This window comes from Ranitomeya variabilis, chromosome 4 (assembly GCF_051348905.1).
Source record: "Ranitomeya variabilis isolate aRanVar5 chromosome 4, aRanVar5.hap1, whole genome shotgun sequence".
In the NCBI taxonomy this organism is placed as follows: Eukaryota; Metazoa; Chordata; class Amphibia; order Anura; family Dendrobatidae; genus Ranitomeya; species Ranitomeya variabilis.
In genome coordinates, this window is record NC_135235.1 from 440,303,727 (window position 1) to 440,326,899 (window position 23,173).

The following is a 23,173-nucleotide window of genomic DNA, read 5'->3' on the forward strand; positions in this document are numbered from 1 at the left end:
ACATACAGAAAATACAGCAGACATTCAGGACATACACTACAGACAGTACATACAACATATAATATACAGTACATACAGTTGTGGCCAAAAGTATTGACACCCCTGCAATTCTGTCAGATAATACTCAGTTTCTTCCTGAAAATGATTGCAAACACAAATTCTTTGTTATTATCTTCATTTAATTTGTCTTAAATTAAAAAACACAAAAAGAATTGTCCTAAAGCCAAATTGGATATAATTCCACACCAAACATAAAAAAGAGGGTGGACAAAAGTATTGTGTAATTAACAGCACCTGTAACTTACCTGTGGCACCTAACAGGTGTTGGCAATAACTAAATCACACTTGCAGCCAGTTGACATGGATTAAAGTTGACTCAACCTCTGTCCTGTGTCCTTGTGTGTACCACATTGAGCATGGAGAAAAGAAAGAAGACCAAAGAACTGTCTGAGCACTTGAGAAACCAAATTGTGAGGAAGCATGAGCAATCTCAAGGCTACAAGTCCATCTCCAAAGACCTGAATGTTCCTGTGTCTACCGTGCGCAGTGTCATCAAGAAGTTTAAAGCCCATGGCACTGTGGCTAACCTCCCTAGATGTAGACAGAAAAGAAAAATTGACAAGAGATTTCAACACAAGATTGTGCGGATGTTGGATAAAGAACCTCGACTAACATCCAAACAAGTTCAAGCTGCCCTGCAGTCCGAGGGAACAACAGTGTCAGTGCAGCGCCCCAGAGTCCTGGTCTTTGCAGTACTGATGCTCCGCCACTAAGGGGAGTGATGGTATGTCTGAAGGCACTAAAGGAGTTCACCTGACCAGGTATCACAGTCACACATTACACTTCACACTCTGGCCACCAGGGGGAGCAAAGGGTTCTATGTATTAGGCCACTCCTCACAATTTGGTAAAACTGGGGGTTGGATAGGAGGTTAGAGAGAAGCTGACTGGGTTTGATCCAGGCAACATCCTGTGGCAGAGGATGTTGCGGGGGAAGATTCAGGGGGGTCTCTGTCAGGGGTGGGATCCTGACAGTGGCCGTTGCGGTGGCATCCTAAGAAAGGACACGAAGCGAGGTTTATTGTGGAGAAGTGAGAAACGAGATCACAGCACAAAGGAGAATAGAACCAGTAGGAGTCGTGCCTTAAGATCGTGGCAACATCCTACTGAGGCGCGTAGCCGGTGGCCGGAACGCCGAGGAAGTATTGGGCTCCAAGCATTACTTCAAACAGCGGCAGGACAGTTGATTATAGGTTGGCTGTCTCACCTAATTCACCTAAGACGACATAGGAGGCAATTGTGGGAGAGGGGCGTCTCTAGGGTCCCAGAATAACTCCAATTAAACAAAACCCAGCACTCAACTTTGTGGTGAGCAACTATAGAATTTATTGATCCCAATGCGTGATAAGACGTTTCGGTCCCTACACGGGGCCTTCATCAGTAACGTACAGAGGGATGTGTGGTGAGGAGGACGGCTATGGAAGCCTATTAGCATGGATAAGAAGCGAGGGTTTCCACTTAAGGTAGGGACAAGGCCTGTGTCCTGTGGTGCCGCGGTATCCTGATGAAGGCCCCGTGTAGGGACCGAAACGTCTTATCACGCATTGGGATCAATAAATTCTATAGTTGCTCACCACAAAGTTGAGTGCTGGGTTTTGTTTAATTTATCACTACGGTTTGGGAACCTACCCATGCACCTTACAGTTGCTGTGCACACGCTTCTTTGTTCCAGAATAACTCCAGGCCTACCCGTCATATGGGTACATCCTAGCCATATCATCTGGGGGACGGAGAAGAACATCAGAAACATACATGACAGTTGTGAGGACTATCCCGTGGTGCTCAGCAGGGAGGTACTACAACACACAGGCGCTAGAAGGTAGGCACTGATTTCCACCTGCAAAGGGAACTCTGGATGTGCCTTCGGACCGGCCGGTCTCAGCCAGCCCTGTTAACAGTGCTCTAGATTGCGGATCCTGAAGCCTTCAGTTAAGAGGTAAAGAGACTGCAACCCTGTGTCCTCGTTAATCATCGTACCTTGCGCCACGCACCATCATCACACCTTTCATTGGACGCCCCTTAGCAGGGTCACGGATCGGGTCTAGCCACCGTGACAACCCTAGGACTGAGAGAGAGGCCCGGTACTGAGTACCCTGCGGCCCTGCGTCTGGGGGCGCTCCATCAACCCGTACTAATCGTCGGCGTCTGAATGAAAAGGGACTGTATGTTATGAGACCCAGGAAGACCCCACTTCTTACGCCGAGACATAAAAAAGCCAGGCTGGAGTTTGCCAAAACTTACCTGAAAAAGCCTAAAACGTTTTGGAAGAATGTTCTCTGGTCAGATGAGACAAAAGTAGAGCTTTTTGGGCAAAGGCATCAACATAGAGTTTACAGGAGAAAAAAAAGAGGCATTCAAAGAAAAGAACCCAGTCCCTACAGTCAAACATGGCGGAGGTTCCCTGATGTTTTGGGGTTGCTTTGCTGCCTCTGGCACTGGACTGCTTGACCGTGTGCATGGCATTATGAAGTCTGAAGACTACCAACAAATTTTGCTGCATAATGTAGGGCCCAGTGTGAGAAAGCTGGGTCTCCCTCAGAGGTCATGGGTCTTCCAGGAGGACAATGACCCAAAACACACTTCAAAAAGCACTAGAAAATGGTTTGAGAGAAAGCACTGGAGACTTCTAAGGTGGCCAGCAATGAGTCCAGACCTGAATCCCATAGAACAGCTGTGGAGAGATCTAAAAATGGAAGTTTGGAGAAGGCACCCTTCAAATATCAGGGACCTGGAGCAGTTTGCCAAAGAAGAATGGTCTAATATTCCAGCAGAGCATCGTAAGAAACTCATTGATGGTTACCGGAAGCAGTTGGTCGCAGTTATTTTGGCTAAAGGTTGTGCAACCAAGTATTAGGCTGAGGGTGCCAATACTTTTGTCTGGCCCATTTTTGGAGTTTTGTGTGAAATGATCAATGTTTTGCTTTTTGCTTCATTCTCTTTTGTGTTTTTTCATTTAAGACAAATTAAATGAAGATAATAATACCAAAGAATTTGTGATTGCAATCATTTTCAGGAAGAAACTGAGTATTATCTGACAGAATTGCAGGGGTGTCAATACTTTTGGCCACAACTGTACTCACCAATCTACTAGTCCCCGAAGCCTTCGATCTATTAAAAATAACACAATAAACCAACCTATACTTACCTTTCTGCCGTGGTCCAGTTAATAACGAGTGTCCCACGACTATCTCCCTTGTAAAACAGTGACATCGGGCAATATCAGTGCTCTACAGGGCCTCCAAGATGAACTGACAGGCGATGTATCCCTCCGCCGCTGCTGGGAGAGAGGTCACCCGAGTTCATTCTGTCACCAGCAGCGCAGTGTGAAAAAAATTCCCAAGCAGCAATTCCCACGCAGCATCGCCGTAAAGTGAGCCTGAACTCCGGTAACCTCTTCACTGATGCACTGCAGGAGCCATTATCTCCTGTCAGTGCATCGTGGGAGGACCTGTAGAGCAGTGACGTCACCCGATGTCACTGTTCTGTAGGGGAGATCGTTGTGGGACACTCGATATTAATTGGACTGCGTCGGAACAGGGGAGTATACTGTTGGTTTATTATTTTTTACTTTTTGCAGGTGATTGATGGCTTCAGAGAATTAGGCGTGGTTGTAAGTATGGTGAAATTAAGAATATTAAAAATACTTTTTCTGGCTGTGTCTTTACTTAATGCTTTGACAACTATAGGATTAGTAATGGATAGGTATCTTATTCACGCCTCTCCATTACTAACCGGGCTTAATGTCACCTTACACTCAAAGGTGACATTAACCCCTTATTACCCCATATGCCACCACTAAAGGGCAGTGGAAAGAGAGAGGCTAAGTGCCGGAATTGGCACATCTTACAGATGCGCCATTTCTGAGGCGGCTAAGGGGCTGGTATTTGTAGCCAGGGGGGCCAATATCCAAGGCCACTTCATAGGTTATGAATATCAGCCCGAAGCTGTCTGCATAGCCTTTCCGGCTATTAATTGTAGGGGGACCCCACGTCATTTTTTGGGGGAGTCCCCTATTTTAACCCCTTCACCCCCAAGGGTGGTTTGCACGTTAATGACCGGGCCAATTTTTACAATTCTGACCACTGTCCCTTTATGAGGTTATAACTCTGGAACGCTTCAACGGATCTTGGCGATTCTGACATTGTTTTCTCATGACATATTGTACTTCATGATAGTGGTAAAATTTCTTCGATATAACTTGCGTTTATTTGTGAAAAAAACGAATATTTGGCGAAAATTTTGAAAATTTCGCAATTTTCCAACTTTGAATTTTTATGCCCTTAAATCACAGACATATGTTATGCAAAATACTTAATAAGTAACATTTCCCACATGTCTACTTTACATCAGCACAATTTTGGAACCAAAATTTCTTTTTGTGCCGGAGTTATAAGGGTTAAAAGTTGACCAGCAATTTCTCATTTTTACAACACCATTTTTTTTTTAGGGACCACATCTCATTTGAAGTCATTTTGAGGGGTCTATATGATAGAAAATACCCGTGTGACACCATTCTAAAAACTGCACCCCTCAAGGTACTCAAAACCACGTTCAAGAAGTTTATTAACCCTTCAGGTGTTTCACAGGAATTTTGGGAATGTTTAAATAAAAATGAACATTTAACTTTTTTTCACACAAAATTTATTTCAGCTCCAATTTGTTTTATTTTACCAAGGGTAACAGAAGAAAATGGACCGCAAAAGTTGTTGTACAATTTGTCCTGAGTACGCTGATACCCCATATGTGGGGGTAAACCACTGTTTGGGCGCATGGCAGAGCTCGGAAGGAAAGGAGCGCCATTTTACTTTTCAATGCAAAATTGACTGGAATTGAGATGGGATGCCATGTTGCATTTGGAGAGCCCCTGATGTGCCTAAACATTGAAACCCCCCACAAGTGACACGATTTTGGAAAGTAGACCCCCTAAGAAACTTATCTACAGGTCCTTCTCAAAAAATTAGCATATAGTGTTAAATTTCATTATTTACCATAATGTAATGATTACAATTAAACTTTCATATATTATAGATTCATTATCCACCAACTGAAATTTGTCAGGTCTTTTATTGTTTTAATACTGATGATTTTGGCCTACAACTCCTGATAACCCAAAAAACCTGTCTCAATAAATTAGCATATCAAGAAAAGGTTCTCTAAACGACCTATTACCCTAATCTTCTGAATCAACTAATTAACTCTAAACACATGCAAAAGATACCTGAGGCTTTTAAAAACTCCCTGCCTGGTTCATTACTCAAAACCCCCATCATGGGTAAGACTAGCGACCTGACAGATGTCAAGAAGGCCATCATTGACACCCTCAAGCAAGAGGGTAAGACCCAGAAAGAAATTTCTCAACAAATAGGCTGTTCCCAGAGTGCTGTATCAAGGCACCTCAATGGTAAGTCTGTTGGAAGGAAACAATGTGGCAGAAAACGCTGTACAACGAGAAGAGGTGACCGGACCCTGAGGAAGATTGTGGAGAAGGACCGATTCCAGACCTTGGGGAACCTGAGGAAGCAGTGGACTGAGTCTGGTGTGGAAACATCCAGAGCCACCGTGCACAGGCGTGTGCAGGAAATGGGCTACAGGTGCCGCATTCCCCAGGTAAAGCCACTTTTGAACCATAAACAGCGGCAGAAGCGCCTGACCTGGGCTACAGAGAAGCAGCACTGGACTGTTGCTAAGTGGTCCCAAGTACTTTTTTCTGATGAAAGCAAATTTTGCATGTCATTCGGAAATCAAGGTGCCAGAGTCTGGAGGAAGACTGGGGAGAAGGAAATGCCAAAATGCCTGAAGTCCAGTGTCAAGTACCCAGTCAGTGATGGTGTGGGGTGCCATGTCAGCTGCTGGTGTTGGTCCACTGTGTTTCATCAAGGGCAGGGTCAATGCAGCTAGCTATCAGGAGATTTTGGAGCACTTCATGCTTCCTGGCACCTGCTCACAGTGCCAAAACCACTGGTAAATGGTTTACTGACCATGGTATTACTGTGCTCAATTGGCCTGCCAACTCTCCTGACCTGAACCCCATAGAGAATCTGTGGGATATTGTGAAGAGAAAGTTGAGAGACGCAAGACCCAACACTCTGGATGAGCTTAAGGCCGCTATTGAAGCATCCTGGGCCTCCATAACATCTCAGCAGTGTCACAGGCTGATTGCCTCCATGCCACGCCGCATTGAAGCAGTCATTTCTGCCAAAGGATTCCCGACCAAGTATTGAGTGCATAACTGAACATTATTATTTGATGTTTTTTTTGTTTGTTATTAAAAAACACTTTTATTTGATTGGACGGGTGAAATATGCTAATTTATTGAGACAGGTTTTTTGGGTTATCAGGAGTTGTATGCCAAAATCATCAGTATTAAAACAATAAAAGACCTGACAAATTTCAGTTGGTGGATAATGAATCTATAATATATGAAAGTTTAATTGTAATCATTACATTATGGTAAATAATGAAGTTTAACACTATATGCTAATTTTTTGAGAAGGACCTGTAGATGTGTGGTGAGCACTTTGACCCAACAAGTGCTTCACAGAAGTTTATAATGCAGAGCCGTAAAAATAAAAAATCATATTTTTTCACAAAAATGATCTTTTCGCCCCCATGTTTTTATTTTCCCAAGGGTAAGAGAAGAAATTGGACTCCAAAAATTGTTGTGCAGTTTGTCCTGAGTATGCTGATACCCCATATGTGGGTGTAAACCATTGTTTAGGCGCAGGGCAGAGCTCAGAAGGGAAGGAGCGCCATTTGACTTTTCAATGCAAAATTGACTGGAATTGAGATGGGATGCCATGTTGCGTTTGGAGAGCCCCTGATGTGCCTAAACATTGAAACCCCCCACAAGTGACACCATTTTGGAAAGTAGACCCCCTAAGGAACTTATCTAGATGTGATTTGAGAGCTTTGAACCCCCTTGTGTTTCACTACAGTTTATAACGCAGAGCCGTGAAAATAAAAATTCTTTTTTTTCACAAAAATGATTTTTTAGCCCCCAGTTCTGTATTTTCACAAGGGTATCAGGATAAATTGGACCCCAAAAGTTGTTGTCCAATTTGTCCTGAGTACGCTGACACCCCATATGTGGGGGGGAACCACTGTTTGGGCGCATGACAGAGCTCGGAAGGGAAGGAGCGCCATTTGGAATGCAGACTTAAATGGATTGGTCTGCAGGCGTCACGTTGCATTTGCAGAGCCCCTGATGTACCCAAACAGTACAAACCCCCCACAAGTGACCCCATATTGGAAACTAGACCCCTCAAGGAACTTATCTAGATGTGTTGTGAGAACTTTGAACCCCCAAGTGTTTCACTACAGTTTATAACGCAGAGCCGTGAAAATAAAAAAAAAATTTTTTCCCACAAAACTTATTTTTTGGCCACCAGTTTTGTATTTTCCCAAGGGTAGCAGGAGAAATTGGACCCCAAAAGATGATGTCCACTTTGTCCTGAGTACGCCGATACCCCATATGTTGGGGTAAACCCCTGTTTGGGCACACGGGAGAGCTCGGAAGGGAAGGAGCACTGTTTTCCTTTTTCAACGCAGAATTGGCTGGAATTGAGATCGGATGCCATGTCCCGTTTGGAGAGCCCCTGATGTGCCTAAACAGTGGAAACCCCCCAATTATAACTGATACCCTAATCCAAACACACCCCTTACCCTAATCCCAACAGTAACCCTAACCACACCTCTAACCCAGACACACCCAACCCTATTCCCAACCGTAAATGTAATCCAAACCCTAACCCTATCTTTAGCCCCAACCCTAACTGTAGCCCCAACCCTAGCCCTAACCCTAGCAATAACCCTATCCCTATCACTAGCCCTAACACTAGCCCTAACCCTAGCCCCAACCCTAGCCCTAACCCTAGCCCCAACCCTAACCCTAGCCCTAACCCTAACCCTAGCCCTAACCCTAATGGGAAAATGGAAATAAATACATTTTTTTTATTTTTTTATTTTTCCCTAACTAAGGGGGTGATGAAGGGGGGTTTGATTTACTTTTATAGCGGGTTTTTTAGCGGATTTTATGATTGGCAGCCGTCACACACTGAAAGACGCTTTTTATTGCAAAAAATATTTTTTGCGTTACCACATTTTGAGAGTTATAATTTTTCCATATTTGAGTCCACAGAGTCATGTGAGATCTTGTTTTTTGCGGGACGAGTTGACGTTTTTATTGGTAACATTTTCAGACACGTGACATTTTTTGATCGCTTTTTATTCCGATTTTTGTGAGGCAGAGTGATCAAAAACCAGCTATTCATGAATTTCTTTTGGTGGAGGCGTTTATACCGTTCCGCGTTTGGTAAAATTGATAAAGCAGTTTTATTCTTCAGGTCAGTACGATTACAGCGATATCTCATTTATATCATTTTTTTATGTTTTGGCGCTTTTATACGATAAAAACTATTTTATAGAAAAAATAATTATTTTGGTATCGCTTTATTCTCAGGACTATAACTTTTTTATTTTTTTGCAGATGATGCTGTTTGACGGCTCGTTTTTTGCGGGACAAGATGACGTTTTCAGCGGTACCATGGTTATTTATATCAGTCTTTTTGATCGCGTGTTATTCCACTTTTTGTTCGGTGGTATGATAATAAAGCGTTGTTTTTTGCCTCTTTTTTTTTTTTTCTTACGGTGTTTACTGAAGGGGTTAACTAGTGGGGCAGTTTTATAGGTTGGGTCGTTACGGACGCGGTGATACTAAATATGTGTACTTTTATTGTTTTTTTTTTTTTTATTTAGCTAAAGAAATGTATTTATGGGAATAATAAATATATATTTTTTTTCTTTATTTAGGATTTTTTTTTTTACACACGTGGAGATTTTTTTTTTTTTACTTTTTTACTTTGTCCCGGGGGGGTCATCACAGATCGATGATCTGACAGTGTGCACAGCACTCTGTCAGATCTGCGATCTGCTGTGCAGGGCTGCAAGCTTACCAGCGTCTGCTCTGAGCAGACACTCGGTAAGCCACCTCCCTCCCTGCAGGACCCGGATGCCGCGGCCATCTTGGATCCGGGACCTGGGCGAGGAGGGAGGTAGGAGACCCTCGGTGCAACGCGATCACATCGCGTTGCTCCGGGGGTCTCAGGGAAGCCCGCAGGGAGCCCCCTCCCTGCGCGATGCTTCCCTATACCGCCGGCACCTCGCGATCATGTTTGATCGCGGTGTGCCGGGGGTTAATGTGCCGGGGGCGGTCCGTGACCGCTCCTGGCACATAGTGCCGGATGTCAGCTGCGATATGCAGCTGACACCCGGCCGCGATCGGCGGCGCTCCCCCCGTGAGCGCGGCCGATCGCGTATGACGTACTATCCCGTCGGTGGTCATACGGGCCCACCCCACCTCGACGGGATAGTACGTATAATGTCAGAAAGGGGTTAATAGCCAGTTAAGGCTAAATATACAGCTTCGGGCTGAGATTCATAGCCTGGGAAGCTCCATGGGTATTAACCCCTTCCCAAGCCGTCCGCTTTTCCTCTGGCGCAGAAAATTTCGCATAAGCCCACACCATTTTTTTCCCTTTTCTTTTTTAATTAAAGATATTGAGTGTAGATGGTGTGTGTGTGTGTGTGTGTGTGTGTGTCTTTATTTAACTATTTATGTAGCATTTTAATATGTTCATTACTAAACATTGGCCTTGGTATTATCTATCTATTATCTATCTATCTGTGTGTGTGCGTAAACCTTATTCTTCAATGGAGTATGTAAAATAAGAGGATGGACAAAAATGACATCACAATTCTTTTTTGTTAAATAATAGATCTTTATTTAGCTTACAAAAACGCAGCCAAATCTGCATAAAAAATCCATCAAATCCACGTGGATTTTTACACGCGTTTTCTGGCAAGAGGTGCATATTCTGTACAGAAAATTCTGCAAGCAAATCTGCAATGTGTGCAAATACTCTAATACTTTACACTTTTTTCAATTGTTGGAAAAAAAATTTTTTGATGGCACCTTCCCTTTAACCACTTGTTAGCTATAAGATTCACAAGTATAAATAGATTTTCAGTAGAAAAATTCTGCAAAATCCAATTACAGAACACATGTCTCACCTGCCCATAGGAAAACCTCTTTTTTCCACGGCCAAGACAGAAAGAGGAGCATATAGGCAGGGTGCTTAGGCTGTGACTGTACAGGTGATTTTCCAAGAGAGACCAAAACCTGCATCAAAAAAGGACACACACATTCAAAACAACATTCAAAGAACAATCAAAAACACAAGATGCAACATACAGTGCTCAGAATGAATGAGTACACCCCAGCAAATTTTTCAGAAAAACTTTAGTTATCTTTCAGAATAAACATTTTCTATGGGATACCACAAAGTACAAAGAGCTCCTATAAACGTGGAACACTGATTGCAAACAAGATTTGTTATTCTGCCTACTCAAAAGTAATTTTCATTTAAGACCATTTTGGAAAATTAGTACACCCAAATGAAAGTCTTTGGAATAAAAAGTTTAGACTACAAAATTATAATTAACCCTTTCCAAACCTTGGACGTATCTATACGTCCAGGTTGCTAGGTACTTACCAACCTTGGATGTATGGATAAGTCGTGGCAATTTTGCATACACAGAACTGTGCGCATGATCGCCGCCGGGTGGCAGCTAATTCTGACACTGCTCCCAGCACTTTAACCACCTAAATACTGTGATTGTAGCATTTAGCTGACATACAGAGGGAGGGAGCCCACTTTGCGCTCTCCGATCGGCACCCATGTGACGTCATTGCAGGGTCCTGATTGTTGCCATGATGACCCAATGTCGTCATGACAACATCAGGGTCACCAGGCACTAGCAAGTTAGTTAGATCGTGCGCAGTGAAGGGCTGACAGTTATAATGCATTGCATGCTGGTGCACTGGAATGCATTAGAACTGCGATCAGACTGCAGAAAGTGAAAGTCCCATAGTGGGACTAAGTAAAAAAAATAAAATTTAAAAATATTTAACCCCCTTCCCCGCATTTGCAGTACATATACCTCATGATTGGGAAGGTCTTCCCCACCAATGCAGTATATGTACATCATGGCGATCGCCTGCGCACAGGGGGCTGTGAGCGGGCAATCACCGCCACATGTCAGCTACTTCTGACAGCCGACACCCGGCTCTCAGCGTCAGGAGCAGTCCCGCACAGCTCCCAGCACTTTAACTCCCTAAATGCTGCGATCGATGCAGCATTTAGAGAGGGAAGACGTCATTGCAGGGTCCCGATCGTTGCCATGGTGACCCAATGTGGTCATGAGGACATACAGTTCACCAGGCACTAGCAAGTTAGTTAGATCATGCGCAGAGCATAACCTAACTTATCTGCGGGGCTGACAGACTATAAGGCCATGTGCACACATTGCGGTTTTTACAGCGGATCTGCGGCGTTTTTGACGCTGTGGATCTGCAGCAATTTTCCATGCGGTGTAAAGTACCATGCAAACCTATGGAAAACCAAATCCGCTGTGCACATGCTGCGGAAAAAAATGCGCGGAAACGCAGCGTTGTTTTTTCCGCAGCATGTCAATTCCTTGTGCGGATCTGCAGCGTTTCTGCATCCATTGACCTGTAGTGAGTCGGGCACTTCCGCAGCAAAACCGCAGATATAAAAAAGATCTGCGGTTTAACTATAGTGAAACTCTGCAGATCGGGAAGAGTGTGGGCGGTGCGTGGGCGGAGACAGTGTGTGTGTGTGTGTGTGTGCAGGCGGGGTCTGTGCGGGCCTGCCGGGGGGGGGTCTGTGTGGGCCTGCCGGGGGGGGGGGTCTGTGCGGGCCTGCCGGGGGGGGAATCTGTGCGGGCCTGCCGGGGGGGAATCTGTGCGGGCCTGCCGGGGGGGGAATCTGTGCGGGCTTCTCAGGGGTCTTTGTGTGTGTGTGCAGGCATCGTCCGATGGGACAAGTCCCATCGGGCTATGCCTGCTACAATGACACTGATTGACACATTAGCAAATGATAGGACAGTAGTAGTCCCATCATCTGGATAATGTGTTGAATGTAAAAAAAACACAAACATACATGCTACATACATACTACATACATACTTCATACATACAACATGCATACATACATACTACATACATACAACATACTGCATACATGCTACATACATACATACTACATACAGTACATACAACATACATACATACTACATACATACAACCTACATACTACATACATACCACTTACACACAACATACATACAACATACATGCTACATACATACAACATACTACATATATACAACATACATACTACATACATACATACAACATACATACAACATACTACATATATACATACTACATACTACGTACATACATACTGTACATACTACATACATCATACTACATACATACAACATACTACATACATACAACATACTACATACATACAACATACTACATACATACAACATACTACATACATACAACATACATACTACATACAATACATTCATACATTACATACAATACATATAACAGATTACATACTCACCACCACTTGTCACCTTGATTCCCGAAGCCAGTGTCACCTGTAAAAAATATTAAAATAATAAACAAACACTATACTCCCTGATCCGCAGAAATCCAATTAAAATGAGTGTCCCATGACGATTTCCCGTGGAGAGCAGCAGCATCAGCTGATGCGACCGCTCTCTAGGGGCTCCAGGAATACAATGACGGAAGATATCCTTCTGCACTGTATTCCTCCGCCACTGTAAAAAATAGTCCCTAGTCTCACTTGTGACACTGCTGTGTGAGAAAGTTTCCATGCAGCAATGCCATAAAGTGAGACCCTGAACTGAGGTAACCTCTTCAGTGATGCACTGCAGGAGCCATTGTCTCCTGTCAGTGTGTCACTGGAGGTCCTATAGAGCAGTGGCATCACCCGATGTCACTGTTCTATAGGGGAGATCGTCGTGGGACCCTCGTTATTAATTGGACTGCGTTGGACAGGGAGTATACGGTTTATTATTTTACGATTTTTGCAGGCGCTCAAGTATGGTAAGTATGGTTAAATTAAGAATAATAAAATACTTTTTTCTGGCTGTGTAAAAAAAAAAAAATTAACTCTCTCACTACTCTAGGATTAATAATGGATAGGCGTCTTATTGAAGCCTCTCCATTATTAACCCGGCTTAATGTCACCTTACAATAGCAAGGTGACTAACCCCTTATTACCCCATATCCCACCGCTACTCGGGAGTGGGAAGAGAGGGGCTAAGTGCTGGAATTGGCACATCTTATTGCGCCATTTCTGGGGCGGCTGCGGGCTGCTATTTGTAGCCGGGGGGCAATATCCATGGCCCTTCTCTAGGCTATGAATATCAGCCCGCAGCTGCCTGCGTAGCCTTTCTGGCTATAAAATAAAGGGGGACCCCACGTCATTTTTTTTTTTTTTTTGGAGGGTCCCCTTATTTTAATAGCCAGTAAAGGCTACGCAGACAGCTGCGGGCTGATATTCATAGCCTGGGAGGGGCCATGGGTATTAACCCCTTCCCAGGCTACAAATATTGGCCCATGGCCGTTGGCTTTCCCCCTCTGGCGCAGAAAATTGCGCGGGAGCCCACGCCATTTTTTTCCTTTTTTTTAATTAAACGCTCATTAAGAAACATCGGCCTTGCTATTATATATCTATGGATATATCTATCTATAGATATATTTATAGATAGATATATCTATAGATACATAGATGTATCTATCCATATATCTGGCTGTTTTCACACATCAGGTTTTTGCCGTCAGGCACAATCTGGCGAGTTTTGAAAAAAACGGATGTTTTTTTCCGCCGGATCCGTTTTTTCTCATAGAGTTGTATCAGCGCCAGATTGCGCCTGATGGCCACATGCTTCATCCGTTTTTGCCGGATCCGTCAGAAAAGCTGTTTCCTGCGGATGGAGAAAACGTACAGAAAGTCATAGTTACTCACCGATAACGGTGTTTCTCAGAGCCCATGACAGCACTACCAGAGAGAGGGGATCCGCCCTTCAGGGACAGGAAACCTACAGGATAAAAGGGCGGTACCTCTCCCCTGCATCAGTTTTGTTTACAGAGCATCGGAGGTCCTCCAGGTTAGTGACAACAACAACAAAAAGTATACAATTTTATCATATTGCTTAACGAGTAAACACCGTGTCTATATGGGAAACTACTTCACACAAAATAATGTGCTCACCGCACACGTGATGAGGGGGGGGAATAAGCAGGTGCTGTCATGGGCTCTGAGAAACACAGTTATCGGTGAGTAACTATGACTTTCTCAGTCGCCCATGACAGCACTACCAGAGAGAATTTCAGAGATTATTGCTTAGGGAGGGACCACAGCCTGCAGAACCCTTCTTCCGAAGGTCAGGTCAGATGAAGAGGCTAGGTCTAAGCGGTAGTGTCTGAAAAAGGTTGAAGGTGATGACCAGGTGGCCGCCTTACAAATTTGATCTAATGGTACCTCTGACCTTTCGGCCCAGGAGGTCGCCATAGCTCTCGTAGAGTGGGCCTTCAGTCCCTGTGGAACGGCGTTCCCGGTGGATGAGTACGCCAAGGCTATCGCGTCTGTCACCCATCGAGCAATAGTGCCCTTAGAAGCTTTGAGTCCTTTCCTGGGCCCCTGGAAGCAGATAAAAAGAGACCCTTCCTTCCTATACTGCTGGGTGATTTTAAGGTATTGGACTAGACACCTTCTCACATCTAGTGTGTGGAATTTTTCTTCCTTCTTATTTTTAGGGTCTGAACAGAAAGAAGGAAGGATTATTTCCTGGGATCTATGGAATGTGGATGCAACTTTTGGTAAATAAGCAGGGTCTGTCTTTAGGGTACCGTCACACATTGCAATTTTCATCGCTGCGACGGCACGATTCGTGACGTCGCAGCGTCGTATGGTCATCGCTCCAGCGTCGTAGACTGCGTTCACACGTTGCAATCACGGCGCTGGAGCGATGCCGAAGTCCCCGGGTAACCAGGGTAAACATCGGGTAACTAAGCGCAGGGCCGCGCTTAGTAACCCGATGTTTACCCTGGTTACCAGCGTAACCGTAAAAAAACAAACCGTACATACTCACCCGTCGGTGTCCTTCAGGTCCCTTGCCGTCTGCTTCCTGCTCTGAGTGCAGCCGTACAGTGAGAGCAGAGCGCAGCACCGCTGTGATCTGCTCTCACTTTCCGGCCGGCACTCAGAGCAGGAAGCAGACGGCAAGGGACCTGAAGGACACCGACGGGTGAGTATGTACGGTTTGTTTTTTTACGGTTACGCTGGTAACCAGGGTAAACATCGGGTTACTAAGCGCGGCCCTGCGCTTAGTTACCCGATGTTTACCCTGGTTACAAGCGAAGACATCGCTGGATCGCTGTCACACACAACGATCCAGCGATGTCAGCGGGTGATCAAGCGACGAAAGAAAGTTCCAAACGATCTGCTACGACGTACGATTCTCAGCAGGGTGTCTGATCGCAGTAGCGTGTCAGACACTGCGATATCGTAACGATATCGCTAGAACGTCACTAATCGTAACGTCGTAGCGATGGAAATTTCAATGTGTGACGGTACCCTTAGTATGACCTTATCACTTAGGATCTGTGTAAATGGAGGGTTTGCAGATAGGGCTTGGAGGTCACTTATCCTACGGGCCGATGTCAGGGCTATTAGGAGGGCTGTTTTAAGAGAAAGAATCTTAAGGGGTAATGACTCTATGGGCTCGAACGGTGGTTCTGTTAGAGCTGACAATACTAAGTTTAAATCCCAGGATGGTAATCTACGTATAGTTATAGGTTTAGACCTTGCGGCTGCTTTGATAAACCGTACTACCCAAGGGTTGGCTGCTACGTTTTTGCAGTATAGGGCTCCTAGAGCAGCTATTTGTACTTTTAATGTACTTACTGAAAGGCCTAGGTCTAACCCTTTTTGTAGAAACTCTAGTATTTCAACCACTGGAAGCCCGTCCTTTAACCTTACCCCGGAGGAAGATAGAAACTTTTTCCAGGTTTTACCGTAAATTTTTGTGGTCACAGGTTTCCTACTTTTCATTAGAGTAGACACTAGTTTGTCAGAAAAACCTCTTTCCCTCAATAGTGACCTCTCAAATTCCATGCTGTTAGATGGAGATTCTCCGACTGAGGGTGGAACACCGGCCCCTGAGATAAAAGGTCCGGAAGATCCGGAAGGACCCAGGGATCGGTGATCGATAGCATCCTCAGCCATGAGAACCAGGGTCTCTTGGGCCAGAAGGGGGCTATTAAGATGAGTCTGGATCTGTCGTGCCTGATTTTCCGTAGGACTGCTGGAATAAGAATAGTGGGGGGAAATGCATATGCAAGTGTTTGTGTCCAGGGAATTGTGAATGCATCCACAGCCTGAGGGCTCCCCCTGGGATCTAGGGAACAGAAGGTTTTTACTTTCCTGTTGTGGACATTGGCGAAGAGGTCTATCACAGGGATTCCCCATAGATCTGCGATTTTGTTGAATATATCCTGATTTAGAGACCACTCTCCCTGCTTTAATTGGGTTCGACTCAGGAAGTCCGCTTTCTGGTTTTCTACCCCTTTTATGTGTAGGGCTGATAGAGAAAGGAAGTTGTTTTGAACCAAGCTGAAAATTTCGGAGGTGGTTTTCATTAAGGTTTGGGATCTGGTTCCCCCCTGGTGGTTTAAGTAAGCCACCACTACTCGGTTGTCCGAGAATACCCGGACATGATGTCCTTGTAGCTCGTGTAGAAAGAACAGTAATGCATGGTTTACCGCTGTCAGTTCTTTGTGATTTGAGGAAGACTTGAGCTCCTGAACTGTCCATAACCCCTGAGCGACTTTGTTGTCTAGGTGAGCTCCCCACCCTGTGGGACTTGCGTCTGTGGTGACTATTTGAGACGCCTCCATCATCCAGGGAACCCCTTTTGATAAGTTGCTGGGATTTAACCACCAAACTAGGGAACGAATAGTGGGCAAACCTAGAGACATGCGACTCTCTAACCGCCCCCCCAGTAGTTTTTGGTTCCTTAAAATGTCCCACTGGAGTGGTTTTGTGTGGAGCTGTGCCCACTGAACTGCTGGGAGACAAGCAGAGAGGGACCCAGTAATGACATTGCCTTCCTTAAGGTCATGGTAGGGTTTGCACGTGCTTCCGATACTAAGTGGATTATCTTTTGTTTTTTCACTTGTGGAAGGTAACACATTTGAGAATTTGAGTCCAAGGTGAGACCCAAAAATTCTTGAACCCTGGTTGGCTCCAGCTTTGACTTTTGGAGGTTCACTAGCCAGCCCAAGTTTTTTAAGGTGTCTATGACCCTGTCGCATTGCTGACGGCAGAGTTCGGCCGACTCCATTTTGAATCTTTGGTTTTTTACATAAGTATTCAACTTCCGTAAGTTTATTATGGTCCGGAAGGTTCCGTCTGGTTTGGGAACCAGGAACAATGGAGAGTAAAATCCCTTCCCTCTCTCCAGAGGGGGGACCTCTTGGATGACATTTTTGTCTATTAGTTTCACGATTTCTAGTTCCAGGGCTTCTTGTTGTCGGGGAGACGATCTCAGCGGTGTTACGACATAGTTTCGTGGGGGTAAGGATAGAAAGTCTATGTGAAGCCCGTCCCGTATCAATTTTAATACCCAAGGGCTGGTCGATATTTTCTCCCAGGCCGGGAGGAATTGAGATAGTCTCCCTCCCACCCTGGGAAGGATGTCACTTGAGGGGGGGTTTTCTATCCCGAGGGGAGTTACCAAAGAGGAACCCTCTATCTTTCCTCCTCCCGTCATCCCATCGGGTTTGATCCCTTGGCGGTCTCCTTTTAAAAAATTTCCTATTCCGAAAGGGCCGCTTATTATATGTTGGGGCTAGGATGGGAAACCCTTTCTTTTTATCCCCTGCTTTTTGCAGGATATCGTCCAGAGTCTCTCCGAAAAGAAATTTGCCCTCACACGGGATGGAACAGAGTTTTTGCTTGGTTTGTAAGTCCCCCGGCCAGCTTTTTAGCCATAGAGTTCTACGCGCTGCATTTGACAGGGCTGCAGATTTAGATGTTAATCTAATTGAGTCGGCCGAAGAATCTGCTAGGAATGCCGCGGCTCCTCTAATCATAGGGATAGAGTCTAAGATTTTATTTCTGGGAACCCCATCTCTGAGCTGTTTCTCTAGGTTATCAACCCAGATCATTAAAGACCGAGACGTGCAAGCTGCCGCTATAGTAGGTCTTAAGCATCCTCCTGCTGACTCCCAGGCCCCTTTAAGGAAAGTATCTGCTCTCTTGTCGAGAGGATCTTTCAGGGTTCCCATGTCCTCAAATGGTAAGGCGAACTTCTTTGAGGCTTTAGCCACCGCAACGTCTAGTTTAGGGGCTTTATCCCATGAGACAGAAGCCTCATCTTCAAAGGGGTATTTTCTTTTAATAGAGGGAACCGATGCGTTTTTCCTCTCCGGTTTCTCCCACTCTTTTTTAATTAACGACTGTATATTTTCATTAAGGGGGAACACTTTACGTTTTTTCTGGGATAGCCCCCCAAACATAATCTTCTGCACAGTTTTGTCAGGACGAGGATCCAGCACCCCCATTGTTGATCTTACCGCCTTAACAAGGCTATCAACCTCGTCTAGGGGGAAACAGTGACGTCCTCCACTCTCATTATCCGAAGAAGAAAAAGAGGAATCTTGTGTATCCGAGTTCTTACTCTCGGAGCTGGAGGGGTCAGAATTTTCAAAGGGAGTAGGTTGTTTCTTACTACCACCTTTCCCGCTTTTAAAGGGAGCTAAACATAGTCTCAACCTCTGATTTAATTACAGATCGTAATTCGGAGGCGAAGTTTGGGGTCTCCTCACAGAGGACTCGTGTTATACAGGAGTCACACAGGTTCTTATCCCACGTCTGTGGCAGAGCTTTTTCACATAGGGGGCAGGCTCTATTTTTCATCTTCCCCGTTCTTTTCCTTGCCGGTTCTGAAGGAGGGGTAGGATCTTGAAGTGTGAGATCCGCAGAAGGTAGCTGATTCACCACGCTGGAGATCTTGCTATGTTGCGTGGAATGGCTACCAGACCGAGAACTCCAGGTGCCAGCAGAAGATCGCTTTTTCTGTGCGTCCGGTTTCGGTCGTTGATGGTGGCGCTGCTGCTGTGGCGGCGGTGGCAGCTGGAGCTGCTGATCGCTGTCTTCCATGGTTTTACCCTGGGACGGCATGCAGCAAGAAGTCTCCATGTCCACCTTCTTTTAAACTAAGCGCTTGTTATTGGCCCCTCCTCTGTGGCTGCATCATTGAGGAAGCGTCCATAGGAGAAAAAAAAAAATTATTTTTTTTTTCACTGCGCATGCGCTCGCAGTCAGGGACCCGGAAATGGAGTGATCCGGTTCCGGGGCAGCGCCATCTTGGTACACCTTACTGCGCTGCCCCCGAACCAGAAGTTGTCTTCATCACTTCCGGTGCGGCGCCATGTTGGAAAGCTGGCGTCCTGCACAGCCGAATGCCGGGAGCCCCGAACTCCTATCCGGAGTGGCGGCTGCGCTTCCCCCCTCTCACGCTCCGGACCCATCGGTCGTAGCCGTGGCGGCCTCGGACACCGCACCAGCCGTGGCAGGGGCCTCCCCGCTGCCAGGACTCGGACTGGCCGGCTCCGGATTCTTTAGTCGGATCTTCATGGTTCCGGTCTTCAGGTACCGTCCTAGAAGGTTCCCCGTCAGGGACAGGAAACCAAACTGATGCAGGGGAGAGGTACCGCCCTTTTATCCTGTAGGTTTCCTGTCCCTGAAGGGCGGATCCCCTCTCTCTGGTAGTGCTGTCATGGGCGACTGAGAAGAACGGTTTTTCTGTCCGGCGAAAAGACAATCCGGTGAATTTGTGGAAAAACGGATCTGTTGCCAATAGTGAAAAACTGATGCAACTGATCCATTTTTTAGAGAGCGAGAACGGAAAATGTGCATGATTTCAATGGAAAAAATTCATGAAAAAACAGATTCGGAGGCCGGATTCATCATTTCACATCTGTTTCATACATTTTTTGCTGGATTCGTCGCTGTGCATTTTTTCACCAGACAGAAAAAAACTTTCCTCTGTATGTTATCTCCGTCCGGAGGAAACAGTTTTTTTTATGGATCCGGCAAAAAACGGATGAAACATGTGGCCATCTGGCGCAATCCGGTCGCTAATACAACTCTGACAAAAAAAGTATCCGGCGAAAAAAAAACCAAACGGATCCGTTCTTTTCAAAACTCGCCGGATTGTGCCCGACGGCAAAAACCTGATGTGCGAAAGTAGCTTAAATATCCATATATCTATTTACAGCTATCTCATTCCTTCTGTCTATGTATCTATCTGTCTGTCTGTCTATCTATCTATGTGTGTAATGGAGTGTGGGTTGGACAAATGTAAAAGAGGAGGTTGGACAAGACATGACAAATCTTTTTTGTTCAATAATACATCTTTATTTAGCTTTCAAAAACGCATACAAAACTGCATTAAAAACCGCGTCAAAACCGTGCAAAAACCGCATCAAAAACGTACCTGCGTTTTCTGCAAAGACCTGCGGATTTAGTGCAGAAAAATCCGCAGACAAATCTGCAACGTGTGCACATAGCCTAAAGGTATAGCAATGCTCTTGCATTAATATACCTTATAACTGCGATCAGACTGCAGAAAGTGCAAAGTCACATAGCTGGACTAAGTAAAAAGGTTAGGCTGGTTTCACATTTGCGGTTGTGTCCACAGTGTTTCTGACACACTTATCTGCATGCGTCTTGATTTCCTGTCTTTACCATTGTGGACGCAGATTCATGCGTTTGTCATACCCTTTTTCCACAAATTCTGCCGTTAGACGGTCACTTTCGATATGATAACCTCTAAAGTTAGTACAGTTATGTCTAATGCGCATGTATTGACCCTTAGGGATGTTTGTCAACCAGATAGGTAGGTGACAGCTGGTAATATGAATAAAGCTGTTAGAGTCTACGTTTTTGCGGAAACATTTTGTAATTAATTTATTGTTTTCCATACAAATCGTTAAATTCAAAAAGTTGATGCTGGTCTCACTAATGGTGGGTGTAAATTCTAAACCATAGTCATTGGTATTCAAGCTAGAGATGAATGATTGTAGGGCCGTGGATGAACCACACCAAATAAATAGGATGTCCTCAATAAAGCAATGCCATAGTATGAGTCCTTCTTGCAATCTGTCATCTTTATATATGTTGTCACGCTTCCACTTGCCTACATAGAGATTTGCATACCCGGGTGCGAAGAGAGTACCCATTGTGGTCCCATGCATGCATCTTTGCACATGCAAATCGACATAACGTGATAAATTTGCAGTTAAACAGTTGATACCAGAAACGATTGGTCTGCCAGGGGGAGGGGGGGGGGGGTTATTTTTGGGAATCTTGGGAATCTGGCCCAAATCTACTGTTAGTCAGGAAAGGGGTTCCTCTTCCTACTTTGGTTTCTCAGTACAATGTCGGGCAGGGGTGTCACAGGGACATGCGGATGCCCTATCACGCGCCCATGTGCGGTGACAAGTGTTCAACCCCACAGGTTTGAACAGGAAGGGGGGTATGTGAGGCAGTGACTGGTGTTATAGGTGAGGGTCGTTGTGTGTTCCCCCCAGGATGCACACGGAGGCGTATTGAGGCCATGGAAGTGCATTGCAGTCACAGGCATAGCTGTAATTGCAATGTAGTGAGTATAGGTCTTGGGCAAGCTATTTGTCCAGGGCAGATTTAAGAAAACCTGCTAGACTTTTGTTTTTGAAACAGACTACAGGATGTAGTGGGGCAGTCTGTTTCCTACCTGGCCAGGTTTTCCATGGGGCCGAAGGCCACAGGTTGCTTGTAAAAACACCTGAAGCGGGGGGTTGCGTGTGTCAGTGTCAGTTTGGTTTTTGCAAGAGTGCAGAGCAGAAGGCTCTGCAGAGCTCCACCTGTGTGAGGCAACACAGGAAAGCAGAGCCAAACAACCAAGGGAGCTGAAAGGCCTGGCACCCACAGAGTACACGGCGGTGCAGTCGTCCACGTCAACCGGTCTCAGCAGTGGACTGGCGTGTTTATTGGCTGCAATCTGGAGGATATGTTTCCATGCTGTGATCCGGAGCATATTGTGTGCTCTGTATTTTTGGGCGTTGAGCATTAAAGAGACGTTTTGCTTTGAACTTTGCTGGGTTACTTACTGCCTCATCATGTACAGCATGAATACTGCTGCATTAAAGGGGTTATTAAGGGATAGGTGTCTTATAGACGCCTCTCCATTACTAACCTGTGGGCTTGATGTTACCTGACAATACAAAGGTGACATCAACCCCACAAATAAGAATCCCACTTGCCACGCTACAGGGCAAGTGGGAAGAGCGAGGATAAGTGCCAGAATTGGCGCATCTTATAGATGTGCCTTTTCTGGGGTGGCTGAGAACTGATGTTTTTAGTCTGGGAGGGGCCAATACCCATGGCCCCTTCCTAGGATATTAATATCAGCCCGCAGCTGTCTGTCTAGCCTTTGCTGGTTAGATTTTATAGGGGGACCCTATGTCAATTTTTTTCTGGGGTCCCCCTGTAAACTAGCCAGTAAAGGCTAAGCAAACAGCTGTGAGCCAATATTAATAGCCTGGGATCCTTTATAGCCTTGGCTCCTTCCCAGAATATTAACATCAGCCCTCAGCTTTCCCTCTGCTGGTTATTAAAAGTACACAGGAGCCCACGCAATTTTCTTTTCTTTAAAATTAACAGTTGCTGTCTGGTTACAGCCTATGTATGTTTGTTCTGTTAACACTCCTACATAGGCTGGTGACAATGTGTGTTTGTGTTTAATTACTGGATTAGTAATGAGGGTGTCAGGCTGACACCTTTTCATTACTGAGCCTACAGCTACAGTAGGTGTCAATGACAGCTGCTGACACCAAGCCCTACTACTGCATCAGCATGAAAAAGGTGGTGTTGAACCAAGAAATTACATCACAAAACTTTTTGTCAATATCTTTATTTAGCTCAAAAAAGCATTCATAGCTGTCCAAAAAAAAAAAACACATGCAAAAACCCATACAAAAATGCATGCAAAAATGCATGCAAAAACGCGGCAAACCGGGCATTTTTTTTTCAGCGTTTTTCATGCCAAAAGATGCAGAAACTTCTGCAAGCAAATACTCAACATGCGCACATAGCCTA

At 45.2% G+C, this 23,173-nt stretch overlaps 1 protein-coding gene across 2 annotated transcripts in view; it reads right to left on the minus strand.

Annotated features, from left to right (window-relative positions):
• ENGASE (endo-beta-N-acetylglucosaminidase) overlaps positions 1 to 23,173 on the minus strand; it is a 105,636-nt gene that overhangs the window by 27,751 nt on the left and 54,712 nt on the right. For both annotated transcript variants that reach the window (XM_077251461.1, XM_077251460.1), the window contains exon 9: positions 10,128 to 10,236. In XM_077251461.1, the coding sequence (XP_077107576.1) occupies positions 10,128 to 10,236 (109 nt within the window). The remainder of the gene's footprint in view (positions 1 to 10,127; positions 10,237 to 23,173) is intronic.